This window comes from Embiotoca jacksoni, unplaced genomic scaffold, assembly GCF_022577435.1.
Source record: "Embiotoca jacksoni isolate LCO1_2020_lvr unplaced genomic scaffold, fEmbJac1.0.p SCAF_18, whole genome shotgun sequence".
NCBI classification, from domain to species: Eukaryota; Metazoa; Chordata; class Actinopteri; family Embiotocidae; genus Embiotoca; species Embiotoca jacksoni.
In genome coordinates this window covers 4,844,310-4,859,916 of record NW_027185318.1, presented here as the reverse complement: position 1 = coordinate 4,859,916, position 15,607 = coordinate 4,844,310, and the positions used below count along the sequence as shown (strand labels likewise).

The 15,607-nt window shown below is 42.0% G+C and overlaps 2 protein-coding genes across 4 annotated transcripts; one reads left to right on the top strand and one right to left on the bottom strand.

Moving 5' to 3' along the window:
• The first annotated feature begins 503 nt into the window (after positions 1-503).
• Positions 504-13,276, top strand: adam17a (ADAM metallopeptidase domain 17a). Of its 2 annotated transcripts, XM_069152292.1 has the most exons (20): positions 504-728; positions 863-995; positions 1,734-1,867; positions 2,020-2,108; positions 2,828-3,017; positions 4,645-4,775; positions 4,947-5,033; positions 5,750-5,875; positions 6,316-6,460; positions 6,702-6,793; positions 7,172-7,324; positions 7,973-8,172; positions 8,259-8,362; positions 8,495-8,629; positions 9,004-9,134; positions 9,274-9,352; positions 9,544-9,632; positions 9,785-9,844; positions 10,430-10,466; positions 11,436-13,276. In XM_069152292.1, the coding sequence occupies exons 1-20, from the start codon at positions 623-625 to the stop codon at positions 11,825-11,827; spliced, it is 2,613 nt and encodes an 870-aa protein (XP_069008393.1). In that variant the 5' UTR covers positions 504-622; the 3' UTR covers positions 11,828-13,276. The 2 variants fall into 2 exon arrangements, with proteins under 2 accessions (XP_069008393.1, XP_069008394.1); XM_069152293.1 differs by lacking the exon at positions 10,430-10,466.
• iah1 (isoamyl acetate hydrolyzing esterase 1 (putative)) lies at positions 13,246-15,580 on the bottom strand. Of its 2 annotated transcripts, XM_069152294.1 has the most exons (7): positions 15,471-15,574; positions 15,260-15,342; positions 15,068-15,120; positions 14,810-14,961; positions 14,346-14,507; positions 14,137-14,258; positions 13,246-13,564 (listed from the first exon to the last, which is right to left on the bottom strand). In XM_069152294.1, the coding sequence occupies exons 2-7, from the start codon at positions 15,320-15,322 to the stop codon at positions 13,388-13,390; spliced, it is 729 nt and encodes a 242-aa protein (XP_069008395.1). In that variant the 5' UTR covers positions 15,323-15,342; positions 15,471-15,574; the 3' UTR covers positions 13,246-13,387. The 2 variants fall into 2 exon arrangements, with proteins under 2 accessions (XP_069008395.1, XP_069008396.1); XM_069152295.1 differs by having other exon boundaries at positions 15,260-15,580.
• Positions 15,581-15,607: the final 27 nt, after the last annotated feature.

Below are 15,607 nucleotides of genomic sequence, written 5' to 3'. Positions count from 1 at the left end.
CCACTGTGACTTCAAATTTGACTATAAAAATTCTTATCGGACAATAAAATATTTTATTATAAACTGCCTGTATTGGCTATTTGTTCTCTTAACTTGACAGTAAAGGGCCATTGAGGCACCACAGTAATGAGTTATATGGGGTTATTCTTGTGGTTTGTTTAACCATAGCAATTAAGCAAACTAGAGTAATTCATTGTAATGGAGTGCCTTTACATTGTGGTAATTTACTAGATTCAGTCTCCTAACTTCCCCAAATCTAAAGGGTTGTCTCTAGATTGCATCAGCTGGAGGGAGGCAAGCGCTAAACTCTACGCCGCTCTGATTGGTTACAAAATGTACGCTGTCGCGATTGGTTGATGTCCTGTCAATCAACTAATCCCCTAACCGTTTCCCCGTCTTTTATTTAACCCCTCCCATAATGCAACAGCCAATCACAGGCAGCGCATCCCTCCCGCTTGACCCAATGGCGAACCAGCTCGCGAAGAGCGGATGTTTTCCATTCGGTGCGCTTCCGGTTTAGCTCAGCTAGCTACCGAGACAAACCGAAACATTTTTTTTTGTTGTTGACAATGACAGCACTTGTGTAGCTGACCGAACTGATTACAAACAAAAAAAAAAAAAAATGAGGAGCATACTGTTAATTGCCTTTCTGGCTCCTTGTTGGGTGAACGGCGCCATTAAATCGAGAGTTAATCCGGAAAAGAATCACGAAGAAAACCTAGAATTTGGTAAGTAGGCTAAAAATTTTCTTTAGCATTTTAACCGCTAACGCCATTTAAAAAAAAAAAAAGTAACCGCTAACTGTCTTTCGGATGGAAGCGACAATGACACGTGTCTCCTCCATATATTATATATTTCCAAGACACTTTGAACTCCCTCCTCTTCGATTTTGAGGTGCTCCCGTCGTCCGACCTCCAGCTCCACTCCGTGAGGAAGAGGGACATCCACACCCAGTCGCACCTGGAGCGCCTGGTGAGCTTCAGTGCTCTGCGCAGGTACAAAGCCGGTGTTGTGTGTACATATATATACATATATATGTGTGTTTTCTTCCCTTCCTGTTTCCTTTTTTTTTTTTTTTATTATTGTATTGAAATTGTAAGCGTCTGGAGCAGAGGGGTGGTGGTAGTGAAGCAATAAGATGGATCCCGACCGCTGTAAAACAGGAAGAAGAAAAAGTGCACAACTCACACTCACATGCCTGTTTATGTCATGACAAAGTTAAAAAAAAAAAAAGAAGAAGAAGAAAGTCTGTTGTAATGAGTCCTTGTGTACTAACTTAGTGCTTAAATACTTTTTTTCAGGTATTTTGTTGCAGCATTTCAATTTGATACTACTTTTATAATTTCATATTGTACTTTTAACTCCAGTACATTTATCTTACCTCTATAAAAAAATTTGCATTTGACACAATGGAACCTATATATATATATATAATAAAAAAAAAATGAGATTACTATTTCAGCAATCGCTAATTCTTTCACGTATACTCTATACGGAAATGTGTATAAAGATTTGCTTGGAAAAAAAAGTAAACTCTGAATATCTTTGATGACGATAAAATATATTAAGACAATTTAAGAGATTGTCCTCAAGTTATTTTCTCACCAGTTTTTAGCGCTAAATAGGACACATCACAAATTTGAGTGTGACGTCAAAAACATGTCATGTATTGTTTGATTTCCAATAGATGTAATGATTTTGTCTTCTTTCTTCTTTTTTTTCCCCAACGTCAGACATTTCAAGCTTTACTTGACCACAAACACAAAACTCTTCACTGACAACTTCAAAGCCGTGTTCGTCGACAAACACGGGAGGGAGGAGAACTTCGATGTTCAGCTTCAGAACTATTTCACTGGACATCTCGTCGGTGAGTGGATGGAGGAGGATATTTTCTGTGATCCTGTGTTTTCCAGGAGTTGTGTTTTGCATGTGCGGAACAGGTTATTTGAATAGCCAGACTAAATCCTCATTAATTAACGGTAACTTATTTCACTTAATCGCTTTATTTTGTGTTTGCAGGAGAGGAGAATTCACGTGTGCAGGCACACATAGACGGAGATGAGTTTTCTGCTCACATTCTAACCAATGAAGCAGAATACAATGTCGAGGTAATCGTGGGTAAAATACTTCTACATTTTGATTGTACGACACTTAACCTCAGCCATTCTTTCCAAGGCATTTGAATGACATTTAAAGATAGAGATACCCAACTTTTAAACCATGTGAAGGCCTTGTCGGCATTTTATAAGCAAAAAAGAAAATCCAGAAAAAGCACATCCTAAAACATTTACTGAATACAATGCCACAGGGTTGTACTCTATAAATTGAAGCAGCTTATGAGTGTACTTTTTTGTATAATCAGCTGGGCTTTCTTTCTGGCATAATATCATAAAATGTCTCCAAGTCATTTCTGCCTAGTGTAAATGATATTGGAAGAAGATAATGTGAGGCCGTAACATAATCGGTGCTTTGTAGCTCAGTTCATCTCATGTTTTGCATGAGGAAAATTGTCAACTATCTGTTTTCATCTGCCACTTATAAATGCGTGTAGAAGCAAATAGATACAACATTTGTCCTCTCACTTTAGTCCTACACACCTGCCAGTTCATTTTCCATTGCGAGTTATTTTTTAACTGACTACATCAATGCCCTTCCTGTCAGTCTGTTCCCTGTTATCAGCCTTTACATACATCTATAAAGTCACAATCTCCAATTGTTTTTTACTCTGTTGTTTCATTGTCCTAAACGCTCTTCTCCTACTTTTTCGCTCTAATACCATAACGCTTTTCTTTCTTTTCTTTTTTTTTTTTTCCTTTGTGCTATCCAGCCTCTGTGGAGGTTTTTGGACTCCCCCGTTGATGACAGGTTGCTGGTTTATCGCTCAGACAATATCAGGAATCTGAGCCGCATTGTTTCCCCAAAAGTGTGCGGGTACATCCATGCAGAGGCCAAGGACCTTCTGCCACAGGCTGCCAGGAGAGACTGGGAAGGGCAGCGGGAGGAGGACCAGGCTAAGGGTGAGCTCTGCTCTCTGTTTGGTGGAGAATACCGCGAAATGCTCATACTACACATTTCTGCCGGTTGTAGTCCAAGCTCCGTGTGGTTGTTTGTGGATGGTACAGAGATGGTTAAAAAAAAAAAAAAAAAAAAAAAGAGTAGGAGGCTAACAAATGTTTAAGGTGGAGAGAAGGAAGGAGGAGGCTGTGGTAATGAGACAAAGGAGGTGGGTGTTAGATTTTGTAACAGTCACTTGAATAAAAACCTTTTTATCAGTAAATCCTATCCTATGTTATGCACATACACACTGCTGACAAGTAGGTATTACGTAAAAACCCAGTGCCTTTTGATTCTTTTGTGCTGCGTTGGAAATGTAAAGCACATAACGGCGTTAATGTGCCAGAGGAGATGTCTAAAACACCTCTCACTGCTTCTCGGTTGAAAGCACTCATCGGGGAGATGAGTTGAGGTGAAGGTTCGTATGGAGGAGGCATTAAAATTCATGGAGGCTCTGCTGCCCAATGAGATGACTCGGAGTCGTCACTGGTCTCCCACAGCTTGTTGTGGAAGCCAGAGCAGCGCACTCCCACGCTTCTGAATAGTGTGGAGCCAAGTGTACTGTATGATGTAATGCTCTGAAGCACATCTTCCTGTTGTCCTTTTCTGTAGTACCGATTGTTCAAAGAGGCCTCTCTCTAAGATATCTAGGATTCAAATTCAAATATGGGTAACAAACATATTAGTATATTACATGGTACAATTTACATCACACATATATGCATATTTTTTTCCCTAAACTCTTAAAAATGCCTAAGATATTATGTCATCAACCTAAATTAATTTTATACTTTCCTAGAGCTTCTAAAACATGAGGATATGCTGCTGAATTTCTTTGTTTCGCTATTTTCTCCTGCGGGAGATTTTATTTACCCTGACATGTAAAACTTTACCACTATAACACTATATGTAACTATATTTTCTTGGCATTTGTGTGTTCTCCCAATTGAAAATATCTTTCAGTATTTTCGTCACAACTTGAATATCAGTGGATTGTTTTTTGGGTTAAATCGCGTGTCGCTACTCAAACCGCTGAGACGAGGTGAATAATTGACTGCTGTTGATTGTATCCCTTATCATTATCTTTATAAATGTACAACTCGGTATTGCAAAAACTTAAGTATTTACAATAGTCAAGTTATGTAGGAAGTAATTAATCACAGAATTGTTTGCATAGAAGTGAAAGCCATTGAGTTTAGCTTGAAAATCTCTGTTCTTGGTTGGTAATTGAACCTAATGTTTTATGGTCTGTGTATGATTCTGACTGTAGCTTCTTCCTCCAGCTGCCAGAACATACACTTGACCTCATTTACTTTTATTGGGCACTTAAGCCTCCATTACAACGATAAACCTACTATTTAAATCCGTCTCGAACCGAACCAGAACTTAAATCAGATCTCAGCCAAACAGAAAAGAAGACATGTTGCTAAATGGGAGAACGAGGACACTTAACAGTAGGATACTGGAACACGGCCTCATTTTTTAAGTTCCTGATGTATTCATGTGCAACATCTGTCTTTATGTAAGCTCGTCTGTGACTTGTGTGTAACTTTTGTCTCTATCACTGCTCCTGTTGCTTCTTGCTCGTAGAGCACCACCACAGAGAGAAGAGACAAGTCCATGACCACAAGAAGAACACCTGCCCTTTGCTGCTGGTTGCTGACTACCGCTTCTTCAGCCATATGGGCCGCGGACAGGAGAGCGTCACTCTCAACTACCTGGTCCGACTTTTTGATGATACTTCAACACACATTTCTGTTGGACAAACATTTTATTATGCCTCGACAGATCTCTATACTCTTTGTGGACAATAGCAACAGGAGTTCACTATTTGTAGCGTTGTTTATAATATTTATAGGTGTTAATCAGTGTGATTATTCTTCCCACTCCAGATTGAGCTGATTGATCGAGTTGATGACATTTATAGGAACACCACATGGGACGATGAATTCAAAGGCTATGGAGTCCAGATCCATCAGGTGTGTAGCCGGCTGTGTGTCGTACTTCACGTCACAATCTGGTCCAAGTTTGACCTCTGGACCCATTTGTGATGCTCCAGCATCAGACATCACTTCTCTCAGCGTCACGATAGCTCCCTTTTATGTGGTGTCACCCCCTTAAATGAGGCTGAGAATAATACGGTCCCTCAGCGGGTCGGAGAAGAGCATTTTTAAGAAGAACTGAAAGCTTTTGTGTGTGCCTCGTGGGGTAATTTAATTTGTTCCACAGGCTTTGTGAATGAATGGTGACTCTGTTTGTCACACTGTGAGTCCCGGGCTTTCTCACTGAAAAGATATGCATTCATCTAACTGCTTAAAGATTTTAGGTTTTTTTTCATATTTTCTTCACCGTAAATGTCAAGACCAACTTGTACTGTGTCACAATATACCAAAAAATGTCAGGAAAATTGAAGAGCCTGAAATGCAAAGGCCAAAACATGTCGCTTACTGAACTGCTCTTATCTGCATTAAAACTGTTGCTCCAGGTTGGATCACACCTGACGATCTATGTGTACTGTATAATAATCATAATTGGGCGCTGAATGTAATGTGCTTTCCGCATTGTAACACGTAGACTGTTTTTAACAGAGCAGGTACACGAAGAATTGTGGCTTCGTTTTAATTTTAAATTGTATTATTCAGTAATTAGACTGAATGAATTGTTATTAAATTGTGTTTTTGGATACTATTCTCAGATCATTATTAACAAGGAGCCTACATGGCCTCCCACCGGCCACACTGGCGTCGGCTGGGTCCACTATAACATGGAGAACAGCCCCGTGAGAGGAAAGGAGGTCTGGGACGTGAAGAGGCTTCTGGAGGTAGGAAAGACACGGAAAGAAAACGGCTGTTTAGGTAAAATGTGAAGTGCATTTACACAAATGTGCAAAATGTTCTGTACATTTGACCTGAAAGAAGTTTTATCGGGGATGTTCATTGTACGTAAATATCAGATAAGATAAGATATGTTTAAGTTTGGAAAATAAACTGACAAAATGAATCCCGTTTAAAATTCTTTTATAATAAAATGTAATGGATAGTTATCAATATTATTTTCTGTTGTTTAAAAAAAAAAAAAAAAAGTGAAATTGCAGTGATTCAGGCTCAATTGAGTAAAAATGTTTTTTCCATCACCGCAGTTTACCTTTGTGGTGTCAAAGTAAACAAGTCTGATTGAGATAGAAGTTGCATTTCTGAATGTTAATGTTGCTTTTTCTCACACACAAAAATGCTGGTTGATAATTCTCCTCGTCTTCTGCAGCAATTCAGCTCCGACATAGCCGACAACGCCTCCACTGTGTGTCTCGCCCACCTGTTCACCTACCAGGATTTTGATGAGGGGACATTGGGGCTGGCCTATGTGGCCCCTTCCAAACCTCAGGCCCTGGGGGGCCTCTGCCCGAAACGTAAGAACACATCCCTCACCTGGAAAATGCCTTTGTACAACCGCAACGTCGTGAAAGATTTTCTGAGTATAATCAAAGGCTGATTTGACACTTTGGTCTGTTTACTATTGTGTGTCATGTTTTAAAGAACATCTGTCTCACGGAATGACTGAAAATAAGAGAGACATCAAAAGCTGTTAGATTAAGAAAGGAAAAAAAAAAAAAAAAATGCTAACCTCTCTTTGATTGTGTTATTTTGTAGCTTACTATCCATCTCACTCTGTCAAGAAGCCCAGTTACCTCAACACAGGCCTTACCAGCACCAAGAACTACGGCAAAACCATCCTCACAAAGGTCAGTGTCGTCCTGGTGTTTCAGTCGTATTCTTTAGCAGAAGTAATTCATGTGTGCATGATGTTTCAGTCCGGATGTTATGCAACATGTCTTCCTGCCAAGTTTAGGTTTCTAAGTAGAGCGACACACCTTTTTGTGTGGGTGTTATGAGTAATGATGTCAACTTGTGTTGCATTTTGACACCGCAAGCAGCATCAGCATGTCGCTCGCTCGGTTTCAGAACATTTGTTTGAACTGCATAAAATGTGTGTAGCGCTGAACAACTTTCCATTCTGCTTTTCTTTTTTTTTTTGGGTGAATTTATGAGATTTTGTTCCTAATTAACGCATAGATCCTTCAGTAAACTCCCATCATGAATACATGTGTGTTGTGTGTCAGGAGGCGGATTTGGTGACAACTCATGAGCTGGGCCATAACTTTGGAGCGGAGCACGACCCTGATAACATCGCTTACTGTGCTCCCAATGACGACCACGGGGGGAAGTTCGTCATGTACCCTATTGCTGTGAGCGGAGACCATTATAACAACAAGGTACCGACTCAATTAGTGTGACGACTGCCATTCAACACGGCTTCTACTGCGCTACCAGTTTAACTTTTTACTGGGAGCAGCGCTGCTCATTTAGTGTTAATATCCTGGTATACATCAATGTATGCTGCCAAGAGGATACGCTGAGCTAATGATACCAAAGTGTGATATGAAGTGCGAATGGCATTTCTAACTGAGTTGCTTGTACAGAAGGGTAGATAACTGAGTCACAGTTGTTCCTGTGAAATATAAGGACAGACAGAAAATGTAATGGGCCTCCTCCACTTGAACAAAATACATGCATTGGACTGTTGCTGCAGTTTGAGGGGAAAAGGACTGTTGTTTGATGAAGTTGAAGAAAAAGCATTAAAACTGGATCTCAACTCACATCAATATGCATTAATAAATGGGTACAAAGGCTGTGACACTGTTAGGGCGACTTTAAACTCTTTGCAGGCAGTTGTTTCTCTAACTTTATACCTTTTATTCACTTCTTCAGTTGTTATTTTGAGATTTATTTGTTAAAATTCGTAGAATCAGAAAATGTACATGTTAGTATTCCAGTATTTTACACTTCACGACGAAGCTTTGTCACATCACCAGTCGTAGTTATTATCTAACGCTCATCGACTGCTCCTTCCTCTCCTTAAGCGTTTCTCGAACTGCAGCAAGATCTCCGTAGGAAAGACGTTGCGGTTCAAGGCTCCTGTGTGCTTCAAGGAGAGGAACAGTAAAGTATGTGGGAACTCCAGAGTGGAAGAGGGGGAGGAGTGCGACCCCGGGCTGCTCCACCTCAATGATGACCTCTGCTGCGCCTCTGACTGCAAGTTCAAAATTCATTCACAGTGCAGGTACGAGATCCAGAATACAGAGACATCGGTACAAAACACACTCCAAGTCTCAGACACACTCAAAACGTTAACTCGTCTCTCCGCAGTGACAGAAACAGTCCTTGCTGTAGGAACTGCAAGTATGAGCGGGCAGGAACGAGGTGCCAGGAACCCATTAGTGCAACCTGTAAAGGCATATCCTCCTGTACAGGTGATCGCCTCCTGCTGGTCAAACACAAGAACTGCAGCCGTCACTGAAGGCTGTTTGTTGTGCTTTTGTAAATTGATACATAAACATTTTGAGGAAAAACTATCTCTCTTAACCTCTTATTTCACATCACAGGTAACAGCAGTCAGTGTCCTCCTCCTGAGAGCGCTGCTGACAACACATTGTGTGTTGACAACGGCCGGTGTCACAATGGAGAGTGTAACCCCTTCTGCGAGGCCATGCAGAACCTTCAGTCCTGCGCCTGCAACGGTAAAGAGCATTTCATTTGTTACAGGGTCAGGGGAAAATGTGCACGACCTGTACGTGACAATATTGTCACTGAGCTATAAACAAAAATGCCCTTACCTCCTGTGAAGTTTATATTTCATTTTTTTTTTCACATTATCAGGTGGCAGTAGCATTCTGAAAAAGACTTTGAGATTGATTGCACAGGTTCACATGTTGCTCCAGTCTATTTCACCTTTTAATCTCTGAAAAAATGTATCTATTCTGAATGACTGAATGAGTTTGGTTGTGAAAAGCAAATTGAAGTTTAAAAGTGTGCACTGCTTCTGTGTTATCGCTGTTGTGCACAGTGTTGCGTTTTAAATGCCTTTTGTGTGGATCGTCTGTTTTGCCTGCAGAGACCGAGGACTCGTGTAAAGTGTGCTGCAGGGGTAAAGATGGCACCTGCTCTCCCTTCCGCCAGACTAACGGCAGCCTCCTTTTCCTTCGCAAAGGAAAACCCTGCACCGTTGGCTTCTGTGACGGAGGAGTGAGTCGCCAAACCTTTTCTAATCTGTCTGGTCTTCACAGACAGCATCCGTATCTCTGTGATGTTTGATGTGTAAATGTTACAACGAGTGAATGATTTTTGCTTCATTTGATTGACAACTGTGTCTTGTGTAAAACAGGGAAAGTGCATGAAGCAGGTACAGGATGTGATTGAGAGGTTGTGGGACTTTATCGACAAGCTGGACATTAACACGTTCGGTAAGTCCCTTCCATCAGGCTGCTTAAAGTTTAAAACAAATAACCAAAAGATCCCAAAGGCCGACAAACTGTAGGATTATTGTGAGAAGTCTTGTGTGTTTTTGTCGTAGAAGTTGACTTGTGTTGTCGCTCTCTTTGACTTTGTCTTCTGTTTTTGTTTGTATCATCGTCCTCAACCTCGCCTCCATCAGGGAAGTTCTTGGCAGACAACATCGTGGGCTCAGTCGTGGTGTTTTCTCTCGTCTTCTGGATTCCTCTCAGCATCATGGTTCACTGTGTGGTAAGAAAGTGCTCAACATTATTTTACACTAATCCTGTTGTTTTCACCGTGTTTCGAACCGCTACTTTAAAAAAAAAACATTTTCTTTAGCTGTGTGGTTAAAGTTAGATGTTCATTGTTTACTTTGTGCCCTCTCGTGTTTCTTTTTGTAGGACAAACAACTTGACCAGCAATATGAGGAGAACACAAAGTCCTTTCACTACCTGCCAAGTGTAAGTTCCCATCTTTCAAATGCTCGTATAGAAGATCCTGTGCACCAGCCTTGCTGCCACACTAACCAAACTAATCCACACCCTCATTGCGTTTTGAGACACTGACCTCTTTAATAAGGCAGGGAGAGGGAGCATGAAGGCTTATTGTTAATAACTGAGCTATTAACCTTTTTTTTTTTTCTATTGAATCAATTGGGGGATCTCTCAGTGGTGTGTCAAAATTAAATGAAGGTGTTATAACGTAAATTCAAAAAGTCTCCCGCTTAAATGGAAATTAATAAGACACAATTGCCGACAGTAAAATATATATTTTATTTATTGCGTTTCAAACAACAAACGGGTTTTTTTTTGACAGAATTGAGCAACATTTCAGTTCAAATCAAACAGTTTTAGGTCGAAGGTGCTAAAGTGGCCCACAGTCTTGACAGTGTAAAGGTCAGAAAAAGACGTGAATGGATTTAGACTCAGAGGAAGCTGTCTTCAAACTGTGTGAACCTGTGGTCAGACAATCAGTCAGTAATGGCCTCACTGTGGCTGCCGGGTTACTGAATGACGTGTCCATCACTCTTTGCTTTGGAACTGCAGCAGATGGTGGAAGTTTGTAGTAGAGCTGCTGCCGTAGGTGAGTGCGTGTGTGCCATGGTTTGGTGTTGCGATGCGTTGCCATTGAACCCATGATGCTGCACGGTCATTGGCCCACGTTTAGGATACTCCTGCAGTCACTTCTTGATGTAATCACTGATCGAGCTGCACATTTCCACCCCTCAAACTCAGGACAACCGCTTAAAGGGACTGAACAGCTGCATGCATGTCCCTCTGCACAGATGTCATCCATGCAGAGTCACATCTGATCAGAAATTACCTCAAGAAAGCAAGATTGCATTTTAGGAGTATTCAAACCGCGAGAGGACCAAGCAGGTTGCACCTTTGTTGTCTGTTGTGAAATCGGATGCAGTGTGTGTCAACATTTTTGAGTTTGCATCTGCTGCTGTTCAGAGTCACAACGAGAAGAGGGTAATGATTGTTTTTAGTTTGTACCCTTTCTTTTTCTTTTCAATGGCTGTCTGCACTGTGTTAAGTCCTGTTTTTAGTCTTCATTGGGAACACGTGGAGACTGAGGCTGCATTACTCTCTAGACCTTTCTCACAGCGGACATTTTGACTTGTCAAAGCGGGATAAGCAGAGAGTCAGCTAATGAAATTAACTATTGGCTTGATTCCATTTAGTTTTGCCATTAAGGCCTGCAGCTGAACCAGCATGCACAATATCAAGGCCCTGGTGCCTCTAAATGGACTGCAGCCATAATTAATAGTAAGACCTCTGTTTGACCACTCAGAATGTCCACAGACAGAAAGGTTTGTTTTACTCATTCCCGCCTTTTAAATAAGATATCGGGGGAGTTATTGGGGATGGAGATAGCAGAAAGTTATAGACATTCTCTTAAAGGAACATGGGGATAACATGAGGGTCATTATAATAAAATGATGTTTGGAAGTTGAGCAGAATGTAGTAAAAAGGGAATGGATCCCACCTCAGTCAAAGACAGACGGTTTTAATTTGCCTCCTTCTCATGCTGTTCTCGCTCTTTCAGGGTCAAGACATGCTGAGCAACCTCGAGTCAGCATCCGTGCGTATCGTCAAGCCTCTTCAGCCTCCCTGCTCCTCCGCCGACCGGACCGCGCCCTCCTCCCAGCCCCCGCAGCTGAGCCAGGAGCACGCCCCTCCCTCAGCCAGCAGCAGTACCAGTACCCAGGCCCCCGGCCCGAGCTACGTCCCCACCCCGGACAGCGCAGGGGGCCTGCGGATGGCCACCATCCAGGAGGACACCAGCAGCGGCTCTCACCTGGGAGAGGAGGGCCCGCCGGACGATTTCACAACCGCAGGAGCCTGCTCGTCGGCTACGAAATCCTCCTACGAGGATCTGACAGATCAGAGCCCGTCGGCCCGGGACCGGCGGCGCCTCAAGAGGCAGGGGTGCATTGACACTAAAGAAACCGAGTGCTGAGAGTAAACAAGCAGCCCCTTCTCTTTCCACAGAACCAACATGGACAATGCATCGTGATGGTTGTTTTTAGGGAACATGCGAATACACGCTGCACCGTCAGCTTTTTCTTGCCACATCACAGACAGCAACTGTTAGTGTAACTGCATATATCTTTTGTAGGTCAGATTTTAGTCTTATATCATGCGTTTAGTCACCTGTAACTTGGATTGAACCACCGCACAGATAATACACGATAAGGCTAAAATCCCTGAAACTGCAGATGAAGCAGTTCTTAAGTTTGTCAAGGTTTTTTTGTGCCGTTTTCTTTTCAGTCCGGTAGGTTGTCTTGGGCCAGTTTAACAGAGATCTGAGAAGGTCAGTGGAAATAAATCCGCCTCAAACACAGATTAATGATCAGTTTGTTGTAACCCAGTGACTCACTGGATTTGTGAATATGCAAATACTTGTCAGAAACAAAAACAGATTTCTTATTCAAGTAAAATCTTTCCAGATTTAAAAACGCTGACACTGATCTCATCCTGACTTTTCACCCCTGAACGTTCACACACCGAGTTCTGTCTTCAGAGTAATGCCAGTTTATTCCACTAACAGTTGAATTATTCAACGTAAAGGAAGTAAAGCAAACATTTCAGAGGGATATATTAAGGAGGACACAGGACTTTGTCTCGTGTCTGTGTCATAACTGCACTTGGAAGTATTTGTGACATCGCTGGAGAAGTTACGTTTTATACATGTTGTTGCTGTGCTGTGTATGAAAATCGCAGGCTTGTGTAGTATTTAACTAATGTGTACTTAGGATGCAGCATTTTAATACTGCAAAGAGGGAGCAGTTGTAAATTCCTTTTGTTTTACTAATAGGTGCAACTTAATTTGAGGAAAAAGTTACCTCATCTTCTTGGACCTCCGGTAGTGCGCTGGCTTAAAAATCTTGTCTCCTTGTGGTCGATCCTTGCAGGAAACGATATGGTGCCTTTTTTGGATTTTGTGCCTACTTGTTCTATTCTGACTTATTTCTCTGCGAAAATAACAAGACAATCTGCCGCAGCTGAACGTTACAGGACATTGTGATCAAATTTTTGAAGCCCAGTGTGCTCAAATCATACGTTTTGTTTTCTGTCCTTGTGCCAACGTGAGCTATGCCACTCTTTTTATACTTATTTAAATGCGGTCTCGTCACTGTTACCTGCTGTGTCACATGTTCAAAATGTTCAAACGAATTGAAAAAGATTGTGTGGTTGCTTTACATTCTGCAGGATGGATGTGAAGCTCCTGAGCCTGCTGTCATATCGGATGTACATATTCCTGATGTTTCTATCCATCTGAATGTTCATCACAGAGTTGTTTTTTTTTTTAAGTTCTTTGCTTGTATTGCTGATACACAAATCAAAAATAATAATTAAAAAAAACATCTTTATTGTGCATTTTAACCACTGGTACATGGCAGTCCATTTGACAAACTGGTAAATGTAAATCACAGATGCAGCTTCTTTTTTTTTTTTTAATCAAAGGAATGATTTCGTCAACACGTGTGCTCCTCTTCACTGTTCACAGAGGAGGCTGCTCTCGGGGCTCTTGGCGTCCACGTCTCCCCAGTAGGGCAGGATGAATGGCAGGTCAGACAATCGGCTCTCCAGCAGCCCCCACAGGTGCCGGGCCACGAACTGGTTTCCCTTCTCTGAGAGATGCAGCCCGTCCGACAGGTAGATCGTGTAGTCCTGCGCAGCAGAAGGTAAGACGGGAAGACTTTGACTGAAATGATGCATTTAGAAAAAGAGGACGCAGTGAAAACTCTCATCAACAAATCAGCTCACAGGAACGTCATGACGTAAAGTGAATCTCACTTCTCGAGCAAAAACATACTCCAAACAAATGACTATTTTATTTAACTCGATTTAAGAACAAAAGCTCATCACATTTTCTCAGAGCCTAAATGGTCATCTTTAACTGTCTTGTGTCCAACTAAGCACATTTATTAAATTGATCATAATATGCAACTGACAAATGTAGCAGATTTTATTTTGAAAATCAGGAAACGAAATGTTTGGCACATCTGCTTGATAACTCACCTAAATTACTAGTTTTCTGCTGCTTTCACAAATGTCTTAAATTCTAATTATTAAGTGACACCACACTGTATATTTAAATCTGCAATGTTGATCAATACTGAAATTTCACCCAGCCTGTTCATTTAATCAGCTGATTGAGACGCTGGGTTTTAGATCAGTTAGGATCTCATGGGCTGTTCCTGTTGCTGCATGTCAAAAGGCCAACGACGCACTACTCTCACCTGTCCGTCTTTCTGCATGAGTGTCCAGAGGTCCAGGACATCTGTACCGCATTGACCAGCCGCCTGGACACACGCCTGGGCGTACTGCCCCGCCATGGAGTTGTGGCGATTCAGAGGACATCCTGATGGATGCACAGAGAGACACTCGTGATCTTTGGAGGCTTGTCGGACGTAAAAACAGGATCAAGATACAGGAAGAAGAAGAAAACCTTTGACAATGCACTCCTTCTCCCAGGCTGCCTCATGAACAGGAGGAGGCGTGATGAAGATAACTCTGTCTGCTGACACGCCGGCCGAAGTCAGAAGCTTGCTGATCTCCTTCAGGTTGTCGGAGTACTCCCGCAGAGGGATGTGCTGCTGTGGGTTCTCATCTGCATCATACAGGAACGTTCAGAAAGGACGATTAACAATCAGTGACAGTATTTATCCGTGTGACATCAAAACATGTATTTTGGAAAAACCATATAAAGCTGTGGGACGAGAGATTATAATGAGCATCCAGTGTCTTGTAGCAAAGACCCTCGTATTCTGGTGAACCCACAGATTGTTCCAAACTTCACCTCCTAAAGATGAGTAAATACTGCTCTAACTCCATGAAATCTGGGAGTGAAAGCACCCATCCTTCCTGATCTTTTCAGCGAGCATGCTCCATGTTGTGGGTGTGAAGCCATACCTTGCAGTGCGCAGTCATTGGCTCCAAAAAAGACAGTGACCGCTGCTATGTGGCCGTCTGCTGAGTTCTGGCTGCTAATCAGGCGAGGAAGAACAACTTTGGCCCATCTGGAGTTGTAGCCGGACAGTCCTCTGTTTAAAACGTCACATTTTCTAAAAGGGGAAAATAAAAGTCCAAGATTCAGGAGGACAGTTTCTAATTATAACGGTGACTTTGAAGCTACCGAGCATGAAGAAGCAATGAATGGGAACTTCTTACCTGGCGAGTTTGTTAGCAATTTCTGCACCCCATCCATTGGGTTGAAATGAAAACTGAAAGATCCAACAACACTTGTTATTACTTCCACGTTTGCCCAAGTTAGCAGCAAAGGCTCACTATAACTCAAATGCGCAGCAGACCGAAAACACAGTATTACTGTCTAAAAAAACCGGCTTCAGTGCAGGAACGAACCTGTGTGATGGAGTCGCCAAATAAAATAACTTTAGGCCAAATTACTGTGGTGAACTTGGACATGGTGAAGACTGTCCAGCGTCCTGCAGGAAGGAGGAAGGACAACGCTTGATGTAGTTAAAGGTCGCTCCTTCTCGTAAACCAGCGAGCACGCAAAAGAACATCCAACAACTCAGTCGAATAGTGTTTGTGTTCACAGCTTTTATATTACCAAATAATTTTCGGATAAGAAGAAAGGTGAAGTAAAACAACAACAACAAAAAAATGTCGCCTTTCTTTCGCCGTCTCGTCGCGCCGCTTTTATTTTGAAGGCGGTGTTGTGTTGTGTTGTGTCGCATCAAAACCCGT

Excerpts from the sequence above, each read along its gene's own strand:
- iah1 (XM_069152295.1), bottom strand. The coding sequence starts at position 15,322 with ATGTCCAAGTTCACCACAGTAATTTGGCCTAAAGTTATTTTATTTGGC. Across the intron at positions 14,962-15,067 it reads ATTGCTAACAAACTCGCCAG|AAAATGTGACGTTTTAAACA; the intron begins GTAAGAAGTTCC and ends TTCCCCTTTTAG. Across the intron at positions 13,565-14,136 it reads TCATGCAGAAAGACGGACAG|GACTACACGATCTACCTGTC; the intron begins GTGAGAGTAGTG and ends TCTGCTGCGCAG.
- adam17a (XM_069152292.1), top strand. The coding sequence starts at position 623 with ATGAGGAGCATACTGTTAATTGCCTTTCTGGCTCCTTGTTGGGTGAAC. Across the intron at positions 3,018-4,644 it reads GGAGGAGGACCAGGCTAAGG|AGCACCACCACAGAGAGAAG; the intron begins GTGAGCTCTGCT and ends TCTTGCTCGTAG. Across the intron at positions 8,630-9,003 it reads TCAGTCCTGCGCCTGCAACG|AGACCGAGGACTCGTGTAAA; the intron begins GTAAAGAGCATT and ends TTTTGCCTGCAG.